Source organism: Dipodomys ordii, unplaced genomic scaffold (assembly GCF_000151885.1).
Source record: "Dipodomys ordii isolate 6190 unplaced genomic scaffold, Dord_2.0 Scaffold5, whole genome shotgun sequence".
Taxonomy (NCBI): domain Eukaryota; kingdom Metazoa; phylum Chordata; class Mammalia; order Rodentia; family Heteromyidae; genus Dipodomys; species Dipodomys ordii.
Genome location: NW_012267221.1, coordinates 4964503 through 4980121, shown reverse-complemented (window position 1 = coordinate 4980121; position 15619 = coordinate 4964503). Strand labels below are relative to the sequence as shown.

General features: G+C 39.9%; 1 protein-coding gene across 1 annotated transcript in view; it reads left to right on the top strand.

Annotated features, from left to right (window-relative positions):
* The window catches only part of Cacnb4 (calcium channel, voltage-dependent, beta 4 subunit), a 272822-nt gene that overhangs the window by 231042 nt on the left and 26161 nt on the right, over positions 1-15619 (top strand). Inside the window, exons 3-5 of the mRNA XM_013027230.1 lie at positions 4357-4476; positions 6624-6746; positions 12272-12402. Of these exons, the coding sequence (XP_012882684.1) occupies positions 4357-4476; positions 6624-6746; positions 12272-12402 (374 nt within the window). The remainder of the gene's footprint in view (positions 1-4356; positions 4477-6623; positions 6747-12271; positions 12403-15619) is intronic.

Genomic DNA, 15619 nt, shown 5'->3' with positions numbered 1-15619 from the left:
AAAGGAGGAGGCTGCAATGCTTGGTAAGAAATGTACGCATTATCCTGCCCATGTAATTGTAACCCCTCTGTACAGTATGTTCACAAATAAAAAACAAATAAATAAATTAAAAAAAAGAAAAATGAACAAAATATATTAATCAAGAAAAGAATTATGGACTAGAAAAACATGTTAGTTACACTGTTGAGTATCTTACTCTGTAAAGAAGGAGGGGTTTTGGATGGGTGGATTTTATCATTGAATAAAATCTAAGCTAAAAAAAAAAAAAGAACACTAGCCATGGCCTGACATCCAGAGTGGGATATGCTTGTCTCATGGCTGCAGCACACAGCCTGCTTTCTTGTGATCTAGAATCACCAGCCTTGCCTGGCATGTGTTCCCATGCAATGCATGGGCCTCCTTCCTGCTTATGCTTTTGTAATGGCTTTGTGGTACTGGGCTGGGCCACCACACTTACCAAACTCCAACAAAGCATTGCCAGGAACTAAGGGCAGACTGGTTTCACAGATATTTTAGCAACATCCTTTCTTCTCTCTGTTAGTTTGGATTTTATATAAGTGTGCCTAAATTTAGACTGTCCTGATGTGTCCTGAGAGAATTCTCTGGGTTTGGGATTTGTGTGTGTGTGTGTGTGTGTGTGTGTGTGTTTTGGTGGTAGTGGTTGTCATTTGTTTGTTTGGTCCTGGGGTTTGAACTCAGGGACTCATCCTTGCTAGGCAGTCACTTTACCACATGAGCTCTGTAGCCCAGCCCATTTTTGCTTTAGTTATTTTTCAGATTGAATCTTGTGTTTTTGTCAAGAACCAGCCTAGGACTTTGATCTTCTTACCTGCTATTTCCATGTACCTTGGATTACAGGAGTATCATACCCAAGTTGTTAGTGAGATGAAATCTCATCAACAAGGTTGATTTTGAGACCCAGGCTGACTTCAGCTCTTAATCTTCTGCTCTCTGCTTCCAGAGTTGCTGAGACTACAAGTATGTGCCACAGTATGCTAACAACTCTGTTTTAAAGGATTTCAGGGTCACTCTCTTTTTAGACAATCATTGCATCTATAAAAGTCATCCTCTATCATCTCTTTTGTGAGCCCATATTTTTTTCCCAATCAATTTGCACAGAGGAATTTAATTTCAATTTGGTTAACAGATACATTTGCTCTGTAAAGGACATTTTCAAAAGTACTACATTGTGTAAATGGATGCATGACAATTATCAAATGATAGCATGTAAGTACAGTAAGAAAAATGGCTAGTGTTCCGGATGGGTTATTGTACATGTATAGATGAGTTACAGTGATTAAAATGCCTTATTTTGTCTCAAAAAAATCAATGTAGAAAAGTTAGCACTAGGAGATAAGAAGGATAATTTATTGTGTGCATATTATGTGTGGTCCTGGAGTATTGTAACATGAAATGCAACTCTTTATGGGATTTGAACCTGCTGGATATCACATTGACCCAACCCAGCTGAAGTCTTAGCTACCCTACTGCTGCAAGGAGTGAGTCAGTATGGTAAAGTACAACACAGCATCTAACTCTGCATCCATATGATGGTGAGCACTCAAAATTAGCTGCACCTATATCTTACTCCATTGACTTCTGTGAAGTAGGCATTGTTCTTTTCATAGACGAGACTGTCTGCATAAAGGTTTTGGGAGTATACTGCAAAGAATCCAGGGCTTGCCTGGGCACTGTCATTAAACCTCTAATTAAAAAGCTACAGTGTGACACAAATGGTAAACCCTGAGTTCAAACTCCAGTGCAGCCCTATACCTCCAAGCAAAACCAAAATCAAAACCGGAGGAGGAGAAGGAGGAGGAAGAGGAATAAAGCTGTCATATGATCCGGCTTTACCACTGTTTGGTGTAGATCCAAAGTAATGAAATTTGGATACAGTAGAAGTGCCTGTACAACTCTTGTTCATTCCAGCACTATTCACAAAAGCTAAGCTATCCGATAACTAATGAGTGCAGCAAGAAAGTGTTGTATGTGTGTATATGTATGGCTTTTGAAGTATTCAGCCATAAACAAGAATAGTTAACGGGGAAATTGAGATCATCATGTTACAGGATATAAGCCACGTTCAAAAGGACAAAGGTCACATGGGTTTTTTCATATGTGGAAGTTGGATCTAAAAGATAAACATACACACAGATACACAGAGGACCGCATATGTATATATGTACACACAAAAAACATTTGTAATGGTATCTGTCTGAGGGGATTATGAGGTAGGGAGGAAAAAGAGGGTGAACAATTTACAAAATGTGGCACATCTGTTAATGAAGATACTAAAACAAAACCCAGTGGAAGCTATTGAATGATCAGGGGTTATGGGTATGGTAAATGTGAGATTAAATGAAGGGGTCAATCTAATTAAAATATATGCACACATGAAATACCACAGTGAACCCCTTTGGACAGCTAACATACACTAAAAAAAATGAATGGCAGGAATATAAAACAGTTCCTGTCAGGAGTATAGGGTACCATTGGGAGAAGAAAGGGCTAATGAAGGAAGAGGATGAAGGAGAATGAATATGGTCAGAATATGTACACTGGTGAAAATGGAAGAAGAAAATGTGCTTTGAGGTTGGTTTGGGAAGAATGGAATGTAGACAAGGAAGACAGAGTGGGTGAGGGTGAGCAAGGTACATTATATATATATATATATATATATACATACATATACATATACATATATACATACATATATACATATACTTATATATATACACATATGTGAATATATATATATATATGTATGTATGTCAGAATGAAACCTGATAAAACTGATGAAACAAAACCAAACAGGAATTGTTGCTTTAGATTGTCAGTAAAATTTATGCTGGGACTTTCCTATGATAAGAAAGACCATCCCAGCTAGAATGATACCTCTGCTGAAAGATAAAACTACCCTTACATACAACAAATTTACAATAAATCTCTCTAAATTAGAAAAACTTCCAAAGGACCAGCTTCAACATGTCACCACTTCTTAAAGTCTTTTTTTCCCAGTAGATATCAAATTCTGCACTATGTGGCTAGATCTATGTTTCGCCCAAATGCCTGAATATAATGCATGATATGTGATAAACACTAGCAATACTTTTGCTGGGTAAATGTTGTCATCTATGTAAATGTCAACTTGTAATACAAGCTTAAGGACATTCTAGTTGCATCCAGAGGGAAACCTTTAGGGTTGTTTCTTTTTTCTTTCTTGGGGTGGGAGGTGAGTTTTTAATTAGCTACTCTGATTTTCATCTACTCTTATGTTTTGGCACCAGATGATGCTGGGTATCCCATCTCTTGACCATACTGATCAGGCTGGATCTTAGTTATCAATCAAATAGTCCTGGGCATATGCTTCAACTATGAACATTTCTGGTTTCATCCTGAAGGTGCTGCTTCTGCTCTGTCCATATTCACTGCATATGGGCTGCTGTAGAACAATGGTTGAACTTTTTTTTTTTTTGGTTGTGAGGCTTAAATTCAGGATCTGGGCACTGTCCCTGTGCTCTTTTGCTCAAGGCTAGCTCTCTACCACTTGGAGTCACAGCTCCACTTCCAGTTTTTAGGTAGTTAATTGGAAATACGAGTCTCATGGGGGCTGGGATGTGGCTCAGTGGCAAAGAGCTTGCCTAGCAAGTACAACGTCCTGGGTTTGATCCACAGTACCAAAAAAGAAAAGACAAAAAAAATACAGTTAAAAAAACCCAAATAAACAAACAAAAAACCAACCCTTAAAAAAAAAGAGTCTCATGGCCTTTCCTGCTCAAGTTGGCTTCAAACCAGGATTCTCAGATCTCAGCCTCCTGAGTAGTTAGGATTATAGGAATAAGCACCTAGCACTTAGTACTTTAAACAGTGAAAGAGTTCAGTAGCAAATTCATCTTTGTACTAATATAGGATACTGCTTTGCTGTGTGGAAATCTTAGACAAGATACAGGTAGGAATGTGGCCGTGAAATAGGTCAATGTCCTTTTCCTTTGAATGAGTGGTATATGCAAAAGAGAATGGAAGAAAACTTGAGTTCTACAAATGAGTGTGGGCTTAATATAAAGATAGTACAACACAAGAATTGGGGCTGAATGTCACATGGTTTTCATTGCAGTTTACTGCCTAACACTTAATCTAGTCAAAATATTTTCCTTCACAACATTGCTACCTTCCAAATAACTCAGATGCCTAACTATATATTCTGCCATCTAAATTTATATCTGCAGTAAGGCACTGAGCATGCGCATCAAAATCGATGCAAATGAAGGAACTCACACCCCGCGATACTGTTATGGCTGTGACAATTTAAGAAGCCACACATCACCTCACTTGAGCTGTTCTGTGTTCTCTTTCCAGGGTTCAGCAGATTCCTATACAAGCAGGCCATCTGACTCCGATGTCTCTTTGGAGGAGGACAGGGAAGCGATTCGGCAGGAGAGGGAGCAGCAAGCAGCTATCCAGCTTGAGAGAGCAAAGGTGACTTTCTGCCCTTTCTTTGGTTCACAGCTGACCTGTTGCTCAGCAGCTGTCAGCGGTCTTTCTCCTGCCTCTCGTTTCTCTAAAATGCTTTCTCACATCCTCGTTCATCCTGACGGTGTTCCAGACTTCAAAGAACTTTTAGTCCATTCTGGTCCAGTTTCTGGTCCATTCACTCCTGAAGGAAGTACTAACATTTTCAGAGGTGCTTTTCCTGAGAACGATACCCTTCTATGTGTGGTTTGGTAAATTATTGTCTCAATGTGACAATATATCAAATTCTCCATGCCAGTGTTGGCCAAGAGCCTTCTAAGAGACTAGTTCATGTCCCCTGTTCTTGACCCTTCCTTGTCCCGTACATATTCTTTCATACAGTTCACACATGCCCTGTTGCTCTGTATTTCCTCATTGGTTCTATTTCTCTATTTCTCAGTTGCAGTCTCCCACTCAAGTTCATTGTGAAGCTCAGAAATTTAGTTTTGTTTGTTTTTATGAGAAAAGAGTCTTGCTATATTGTCCAAGCTACTTTTACACTCATGGGTTCAATGGATCCTTCTGCCTCAGTCTCTCAAGTGAACTGGGATGGAAGGTGTGTACCACTGCCACTAACTAAGTTAAGAACTCAAACAATTCAGATAAGTGAAGCAAAGTTGAGTGGTAAAAGCCATTCCCCAGTAGACCTTTAGCTTCCTCTCTGGACTAGGAATCAACAAGAAGCAGACTACATGGCTCACTAGCGATCTCCCATCCCATGTTTTGCACCTTTTACTTTTAGTGTATATACTCCTTTGTCACATGAAATTTTATGCATAATACCAACATACAGAGGCCAGCCTCTCTTTTGGTCTCCATGATAGACTCCTTCAGCATGTCAACTTAGGTTTTACAATTTTTAGGAGGAAAAAGTCAAGCCCAAATAAAGCGAATCTCTTGAAGCGTGATTCAGGTACATGAAGTGTCTTTGCTTAGACACCAGTACCATCTGTGCTGTGTGGAAGATGATTTTCAGTAGTGAGATTCTAACTTGGGTCCTGCTTCAACTGTGAACCAGTCATATTTCCAGGGCCAAGTACATGATACAGTAACCAGCCAGCCTGTAATTTCAGGGAGTTTGTGTCTCCTATGTGGTTAATGCTTATTTTGATTTTTTTTCTTTCTGTTTTTGCTCTTTTTGGTCACCCACATGCTGATGGCAGCACATTAGCTTAGGCCGGTGGCTTGCTTGGCCCTACCAAGGCTGATCCCAGTCAAATGCACTTTGCAGAGAGAAATGTGTACAAAAAAGTTTCTAAACCAGTTTTTGTTAAGCTATGGAGATAATGCATGAAGTCATGGTGTGGTGCTGATCTCTTAGAATCCCAGCATTTGCGGGAGGTGGATCACAAGTTTGACAGCAACTTGGCCTTCATAGTAAGATGCTGCATGAAGAGCCTTGCTCATCAGCTTTAACCCAGGCTGGCCCTTCTTTCCTAGGACAGCACAATAAATTCTACTGCATATGATCTCATAGATTTTCAGATCTGAGACTATTTCAAACATATTTACTTTCATTCCCCCCCTTTTACATTCATCATGCATTTCGTATATCCCTATGTGGAAGATATCTGTTACCATTTGAGGTAAATGGCTTCTTTTGTGTGTATGTGTGTGCCAGTTCTGGACTTAAACTCAGGGCCTGGGATCTGTCCCTGAGCTTTTGTGCTCAAAGCTAGCACTCTACTACTTGAGCCATAGCTCCACTCCCAGCTTTTTGTGCTTATTTGGAGATAAGAGTCTCACGGACTTCCCTGTCCAGGCTGGCTGTGAATTGAGTACCTAGGATTACAGGTATAAGCTACCAGCACTTGGCTGATCAATAGCTTTTTATGACCAAAGAAGAAGTCAGGTTGTCCCTATCTATGTTATTCAGGATATTGGGAAGTACCAAAGGAGAAGATAAATGGCTAGACTAATAGGACTAGATTATTTTCAGTGTCATCTCTACAGATTTCTGGGTGTGGCCTGGGACAGGAAACCTTAGCTGAGATCCCCCTTTGGAGAGTGATTTCCCTTACTTTCTGGTACCATCAGTCATTGTATGATAGATTTCAACATGAAGAACACTCCTCACTCCCTTACTTCTTATTCTGTGGTTCTGTTCTCCCTAGTCCAAACCTGTAGCATTTGCCGTGAAGACGAATGTCAGCTACTGTGGCGCCCTGGATGAGGATGTGCCTGTTCCAAGCACGGCCATCTCCTTTGATGCAAAGGACTTTCTACACATTAAAGAGGTAAACATAGGCCATGCTGCATCTATTAGTCTGACTAAAAACCAAAGCTGGAAACCAGCTACATGCTGAACCCACCAGAGAATAGATCAGAAGAACTGCCAGTGGGGTGCCTCTTTAGTTTTCTAGGCCTTCTATATCCAAGCTCACCAAAATTGAGAAGCCAGAGATCATTACCTATGTTATTACACACTTAAAACATTGGATCATGGTCAACCTTTCAGATTATAGGATACATTTAGTACAGGCTTGTGCTCTTCTGCCCAGTTCCTTCCATTGTTTGGGATCAAACCTTGTGTGTATTTGATAAGTGCCCTACTATGAAGCTCTCCCCCTGCCCGTCTTTTAATCCCTCTGTGTGGCTGTGGAGCCGTAGATCCAGCTTAGGGAAACATGAGTTGGGTGGTATGTCACCTACCCACAACAAGTGTTTACAAGAGATGTTATAATTACAGGCACTGGATATGATCCTCTGAACTGTGATCTTGGAACCAAAACCAGAATATGTAATCATTTAAAGGCAATAGTAAATCTAAGAAAAGGACAGAAGACTAGGAAAACAGAGAGCTTAAGAGTTTAAGGCCTTACATCTAGGAAGATTGAATAATAATATGACACGCTTCCTTTATTCATCCTAGCTACATTGAAATTCAACTTTCTAGCAGATATTGTGCTGGACATTGGAGAATCAGATGCCATTACTGTCTCCATAAACAGGAAGGCTGAACCTGTAGGAGGATGGGCTGATATGCATGATTCCTACACAGAATGATGTTTTATTATTGGAAAATCAGATGGGTGCTACAGAATTCCAAAGAAAGAGGAGGAGGGGCCATCTGGTGGGAAAGGAGATCAGAGGACCAGAAAGCTCTACAGGGGGGTGGGAAAGGGGTGAAGCCTGAGGGGACTGGGCTAGGCCAGGAAGAGCATCAGGTGAAAGGAATAGCAGTGAGCTGTGCAGTATGGTATGGGGTAGGGGCCTTGTCAGAAAGGCAAAGGCTAGACTGAAGAAAAACTTCTTTGACCATGGCAAGAAGCCTGGTCTTTATCCCCAGGAAGTGGGATAGAGAAGAATCTGAGATAGAGCACAGCTGTGATTGGCCTTTTCTGTTAGAATAATAATAGGAGGGGAAATGAGAATGGCAACATCTGATTCTCCAGTGCCCAGCACTGAGGCCAGACAGAGATGGAGAGAGAAGCAACTTGGAGAAAGAGAGTAAAGGGCAAGTATAAAATATTGGAGATTTTACATGGGTGGGGATAGTGGGAAAAGTGAGGGGAGAGGTCAGAAGACAGTTTTTCTAATGTGCTTAGAAGGACAGAAAGGAATTTCAACCTTTAGTGTCAGCTATCCAAACAGAAAGAGCAGAGAAGGAAGCAGATTTGTTGAAAGGGTCGGTATAGTGATGAACTTCCTTTGGAGCATCCTAGGGGGCTATGTGAACTTTTATATGATATGAACATGCTTACCTCCATCATCTAGAGACTTGAGGAAAAGAGCAATGTTCTCCTCCTAAGTACTGGAATTACAAGAGTACAGCACCATATCTGGCCCACAGGTTGATATTAACATCTGGGGGAGAGGAGAGGTGGATGAGAAAAGAGAGATGGACAAAGGAATAGGTGAGTTGAGGATATCCAGATCTGCCTAAAAGACAAAGACCTTTGACCTGAACATATGCCCCCAGTACCTGAGTAGTTCATTCTGTTACCATTTCCCAAAAATGACCAAGCCATATTCATAAGTTGTTAATACTCATTGTTTCTAAGGAGACATACGTTAAAAAGTAAGCAAAAATGCCAGACACCAGTGGCTTATGCCTATAATCTTAACTACTCAGGAGGATGAGATCTGAGGATCATGGTTTGAGATAAGACAGGAAAGTCTGTGAGACGCTTATCTCCAGTTAACCACCTGATGAGCTGGAAGTAGAGCTGTAGCTCCAGTGGCAGAGCCCTAGCCTTGAGGGGTGGGGATGCCCTGAGTTCAAGCCCTAGGACCAGCACAAAAATAAAACTTGACTAGAGTCATGGCTCAAGTGTTTCAGGGTGGGCAGCACCAGAACAGAGTAAGATTGTGAGGTCCTAAGTGCTCTGAGTTCAAGCTTCCATACCAGCACCCCCGAAAAGGGTCAGAGAAGTCCTTCCATGTTGTATGCATACTCTCCCAAATGTTCCAATAATCTATCAGTATTCTTTTTTTATAAATTATACTCTTAATAGGAAATACTTATGTGTTACAGTATGATCATTTGATAAATGTATACAACACGTAACAAATCAGACTAGTTAACATTGTCAACTCCTTACACTCTTAAAATTCTTTTTGTTTGTCTAATAATAGTTGTACACAGTTGTGGCTTGTAGGGTGATATTTCAATGCATAGATACAATAATACTGTTCAAACCAGTATAATTAACTGTTAGCGAAATGAGTCCCTTCCCTTCCCTTAGTCCACTTCCTCCCTTCTCCATAGCCTCCCTTCTCTATAGCTTACATTGCTCCCTTCCTAGCAAAACCAGGCCCATGTAGAAAAGGCAGTAAATAATCAACTTCCAGCCCTCTTTACCTTGGGATGCCACTTCTCTGGGGAAGCTCCCACCATATAAGGCAACAAGAGCCCCTTAGAGTGACCTTCAGGTCTGGACAATTGCAGGACCCTTATCTACTATTTGGATAGCAGCCATAAATCCTAGTCCGCCATGATGAAGCCCCTGGCTTGTGTCCAAACCAGGGTCTCTGCCTCCTAGCTCCTCCTAAACCCCCTAGGTTATATAAGTCACCCCAGATAATAGCTGGTGCTGCTCATTCCTTGTGAGAAGGAGTCTTGCCAGTCCCCCTCTTCTGGCAATAAACCTTTCTTTGTTCTATGTAACTGGATGTCTGTGTGGTTCTCTGGCAAAGTCTATTAATCATAATTTTGCTAACATTAACATTTTTATCTTCTTGTCATTACTTTGAGTTTGGAGCCTTTTAGGCTTCTCTATCGATATTTTAACTTGTCTTGTTGGTTGCTTTTGGATCTATATGCTTCTTTGATCAGAGACTTTCTCTTCCATCCAGCAGCCTGATGTCTGGTATTGAGCAGGTCATCTTAGGTAGATCAGAGACACTTGTTTTCAGCTGTTGGAAGATCAGATTTTAAAAAAATCTTAGAAAGAGAATATTGTAATCAAAATGGAAAAGATTGAACCAACACTCTAAGGTGACCTTCCCAGAAAGCTGGCACAAGCTCTCAGATATCAATACTATAAATGAACCTTTAATCCTAAATTTCAGCCTTGCCTCTCATCTGTCACCTAGAAGACCATCTCTTGTGTACTATTCTAAGTACTTGCTCCATAATAAAGACACCCATAAGCCAAATGATGACTGATTTAAACTCTTAAATTTACTTGGCAACTTCCTCCTAAGTAGCTCAAAGAATTTTCACTCACATTGAGTCATACTCTGGTTGTACTTTAACCCTTTCCTAGAACCAAGTTCAACAAACCATTTTGGGAAGTTGCATTAACCATTTTAGGAAGCCCTTTGAAGGTCACTTGGGTACTGTTTAACAAATTAGTATTCCAGTGGGCTAATTTCATTTCAGGAAATAACTTAAACCCTAGGAAATGATGACTCATGGTCTGTTTTGTCCCCACCACAGGAAAATTTAAATTCTGGACCTAGGCACTGACTGAAGATTCTAAAAGAGTCTGTTTGCTTTTTCTTAATTAAAAAATAAACAGACCTGTTATTTCAGGCGTGTTATCCTGAAATGAGAGACAGCAACATGGGGAAAACTAAGGTGTAAGACTGTGCAAGATTTTATGAGGTCTTTTTCCTAGTCCTTCCAGTGCAGGCTCCTGCTTCATACCAGCCAGGCCTCATGCAGGAGCGCACACATAATAAAGACCAAATTTTCCTATATCATTTTCTTTTGGGTATGAGGCTGTAACTCAGAATTACTGAAAGTTACTCAGAATTTCAGGCCGCAATGATTCTATGAAACCCTCTATTCTTCCATCACAAGGTACCAGAATCAGATGAAATTCTATTTTCCTTTGAGTTAAGCTACAAGTCCTACATATATTTGTTACATTTTGAAAATTCACAGATAAATAATAATCAGAGAGAGGTGTCCTGCCCAACATTGATAATGACAATAAAGAAAGCTTTTGTAATCATCTCTTGAGGGGTTTAAACAGTAGGATTAATACCTGTTTTCTAGAAATGTCATAGCAGGAACCTTCCCTTAAGGCAGGTGACCTGGATTAAATTGCTTTCCTCTCTAGGATTCAGCAAATCAATAAGTACAATTGCAGCTTTGCTCACCCATCGAATAAGGCTCTTCTGACGGTCTCTCCCCATGTCAGTTGAAACCTGTGTGTAGATGTGCATCTCATGTTTATTTGTCATGGAACTGTAAATGGAAATCTTGGAGCTCTTGATGAGATCAGAGCATTTGGATATTATTTCTATAATTTTACATACAAACATATGCCTAAACGTTGTAAGACTGAGCTTATTTTTCTCCAAGTGGTAAGATGGGCTTTAATGTAGTAAACCTATATTTACAAAAGAGTAGACTACTGATAATGTCATAGAATTTTTACCTGAAAGTTGTTTTTTTTTTTAGTAACAGATTATGGAATGTATTTTATCTCAGATATTTCTATCTTGTCTTTCAGAATTCATTTACATTGATAAAAATCTATTTGTTAAGAATATCTAAGGCTTTCTTAATAAGGACCAGAAAGATCTGATGTCTAAGACTCAACTTTAATAGGAGCTGGCCTACTGTCTTATTGTAAAGATAAGTTTTTATTGAAACCCAACTATGCTTTCTTATTTGTCCTTGTCTGAGGTTACTCACTCTCTCATTAGGACAACAGGTTCGAGTAGCTGCCATAGAGATCATATGTAAAATCTATGTGGGCCACAATAGGAAAAGAGTCTGTACAACCCCACTTGAGTCTATGAGCCTAAAAGAATAAACTTTTATACTATAATAAAAGTGGTATTTATACATAACACATTCAATATGATATATATGATACTATACATATAGTACGTATATATGTATCCATATATTTTCTTTACATATACAATATGTATATTATTACAATAAAAGTAATATAATTCATTCAAAAAGATATGGCACATTATGTAAACAGTGTTCCATTCTTCTGGAGCCTTGAAATTAATTATTAGAATGTGAAGATCTGTGAATTAGTATGTGTGTGTGTGTGTGTGTATGTGTACACATGTGTGCATGTGCGCACATACACTGATCCTAGGGTTTGAATTTAGGGCCTGGGTGCTGTCTCTGAGCTTTTCTGCTCAAGGCTAGTGCACTGCCACTTGAGCCACAGCTCCACTTTCAACTTTTGTGGTGGAAAGAGTCTCTAGGACTTTCCTGCTCAGGCTGGCTTCCAGTTGTGATTCTCAAATCTCAACCTCCTGAGTGGCAGGATTATAGGTGTGAGCCACTAATGCCCAGCTGTGAATTACTAATGATAGCAGTTTTCTTTCTGCATTCTAGAAATATAACAATGATTGGTGGATAGGAAGGCTGGTGAAAGAGGGTTGTGAGATCGGCTTCATCCCAAGTCCACTGAGACTGGAGAACATACGGATTCAGCAAGAGCAAAAGAGAGGACGTTTCCACGGAGGGTGAGGCCATCCTTTCTACGTGACTAGCCTGCCTGCCTCCCTCCCTTTCCTCCTTCCTCTTTCCTTTACCCTTCTTACTATCCCTTCCTCCTTCCTTCTTTTTCTTCCTTCCTTTATACTCTTTCTTTTTGGAGGAAAATGGGATGATATATACATATTTTTCTTTTACAATTTGCTTATTAGGTTAAAATGTCTGCTTTTAAAGCAAAAGATAGCTTTCTGTATCTGCGCTGTCTCTGAGATTGCCACAGAGATTGAATTTTACTATACTCTTGGCGTACTAAACTCCACTACCCCAAATCCATATGACTATTACAGGGGGAGTTTCCTGTGGGTTTAGCAAACCTTCCTCAAAATCCAACTTCCCTCTGGTGTCTCAGAACTGCAAGTGGGGACATATGGCCCAGCATGGTTGCTTTTCTTTCTTTACTTCAAAGGCTCTTGATTATATACTAGAACTTTCTCCTCTCAGGCTTCTTATGCCATCCATTGATCCTGGTCCTGGGGTAAAGACCTTGTCACACTGATGGGTCAGCCTCTAGAGAGCTAATGAAACAATCACAAAGACCTCAGCATGGTGGTAGTGAAAGGTCGTAGGAATACAGCTGCAGCCCTAGAGAAGATATTGGGAAGAAATTCAAGTCATACTTAATGTACAGATACTATGTTGCAGCCTCATCTGAAGCAGTGGTTTGATATGTGCTATCCTTTTTGAAAATCTTTAAATATATGCATGTAGTTCTTTTTTTCTTTTTTCTTTTTCCCTTTTCTTTTTGTCAGCCATCGGGCTTGAACTCAGAGCCTGGGTGCTGTTCCTGAGCTCTTTTTGCTCAAAGCTAGCACTCTACCACTTTGAGCCACAGCACCACTTCCAGTTTTCTGGTGGTTAATTGGAGTCTCTGTCCAGGCTGGCTTTGAACCATGATCCTGAAATCTCAGCCTCCTGAGTAGCTAGGATTATAGGCATGAGCCACCGGTGCCCAGCACTTTTCAATTAAAAAAAAAAAATAAACAAGTAAGCCACCTTGCTAGGCTGGTCTTGAACTGTTTCTTTTACCTCAGCTGCCCCAGTGCTGTGATTACAAGTGTGTAGCATTATTCCTGACAGAAATCAGGTCTTTCTCTTGACATTTAACCTCCTTTCTGTTAGATCTTTTTCTATTTCAAAAACATGTATTCCTTAGAGTTCCTTTTGCTTTTGTCCAAATAGGAAGGTTTTCAAGAGTAGCAGGAAATCATAGAAGTATAGTTAGCCCCACTTTTAATTATTAGTTTGCTTTAGTATATAGCACGTCTAAACTATTATGAATTATTAATCTTCTTGCTCCCTCTGTTCTAGATTTTTGTCTTCCCTGCTCTTCCTTAAATACACTGGGAACCCATGATTCTACCTCAGAACTTTTGCATTCCTCCTACTAGAACCCTTCTCTTCATATTTTCTCTGGCTCACTTCTTCATTGGATTCCGATTTTTGTTAATTATCACCTTTCCCATGATCCTTTTCTGGCTCCCTGTGAATTTATAAGTATTCCCACTCCATTCCCTTTATATTCTGTCCCTTCTCAGATGTAGATTTCTCTGTTGTATTTATTGCCCTCAGAAATATATTTCTCTATGTGGAGTCTTTTGAGGAACCTCCATAGTACTTTCCAAAGTGGTTGAACAAGTTTACACTCCCACCAACAATGCAGTAAGGTTCCCTTCTGTCCACATCCCCTCCAGCATTTGTTGTTATTAGAGTTCTTGATTATAGCCATTCTAACTGGAGTGAGGTGGTATCTCAATGTTGTTTTGCAACCCAGATGCCCCTCGGTAGATGAATGGATCAAGAAAATGTGGTATATATACACAATGGAATTCTATGCCTCCATCAGAAAGAATGACATTGCCCCATTTGTTAGGAAATGGAAAGACTTGGAAAAAATTATTTTAGTTGAGTTAGGCCGGGCCCAAGAAACATAGGTCCCATGGTTTCCCTTATTTGCAATAGCTAGTATATGTCTGAGTCAAGCAGAAATGGTCAGATAAGGTGATGTTAGGGAAATGAACCCTAAGATATGTACTCAAATTTTTTTTTCTTTCTTGCAATTGTTCCTAACACATTTATAAGATTTTTTCTTTTTTGGTATAATTTGTGGAGGGGAAGGGGAAAAACAAATCGTTTAAATAGGGATACAGGTGGACCCATTGCAACAATGAGATGTACAAGTCGTATGTCAAAAATGAACTTTTACAACTTTGGTGCGGGGGTGTGGGGGTGGGGGGGGAGCAGAGAGGATTGGGGGGGTGGGGGGAGGGTGGGAAGGGATGGGAGGGGGAACAAAGGTGGAGGCTACAATGCTTGATAAGAAATGTACTCATTATCTTGCCCATGTAATTGTAACCCCTCTGTACAGTATTTTCACAATAAAAACATTAAAAAAAAGAAATATATTTCTCTTGTTTAGCACTGATACCTCTCTCTAGACTGTCACTCACTAAGGGAAAGGATTTTGCTTCTTCTGTTGTCCTAGCTTCTAGAGCAAGAACATGGAACCACTATTTGTTAAATACTACAAATGAGATAATGAATTATGGTCATTGTTTCAAATTTTTATTGTTACTACTAATATTCCATAATACTCTTGTGTGTATGTATGTATATATGTGTGTATATATATATATATATATATATATATATATATTTAAATTTAACTGAAGCTAACTTTGGGGGCAGAAACCATAGTAAAGCCCAATGCTCTCTGACAGGATCTTCCTATATCATTATGGCACCCCTGTGAGCTACAGGTAGCTTCTGTGTTATACCTAGAGAGACATGGGAATGTGCCAAGGCCCCATAGATAATAAGTGGCAGTGCCAGGATGGGTCTGTATCATTTTCTTTAGCACTTAATGGGAGAGACAGGTGAGATATAGGAAGGTAAGTTCCCTAGGGCTTCCGTAGGGCTCAGGGAGCCTTGCAAGGCACACATGAGGAGATCAATGTTAATAAACTTTCATTTCAGGTCACAAACAATATTATCTGTGATTAACTCCTTATTGCCACTTCTGGCTTTTTTAGTGGTTAATTGGAGATAAGAGTCTCATGGACTTTCTTGCCCAAGTTGGCCCCAAGCTGGCTTTGAACCATGATCCTCACATCTCAACCTCCTAAGTATCTAGAATTACAGGTGTGAGCCACTGGCATCCAGCCTAATTGCCCATTATTCTTAACTCTG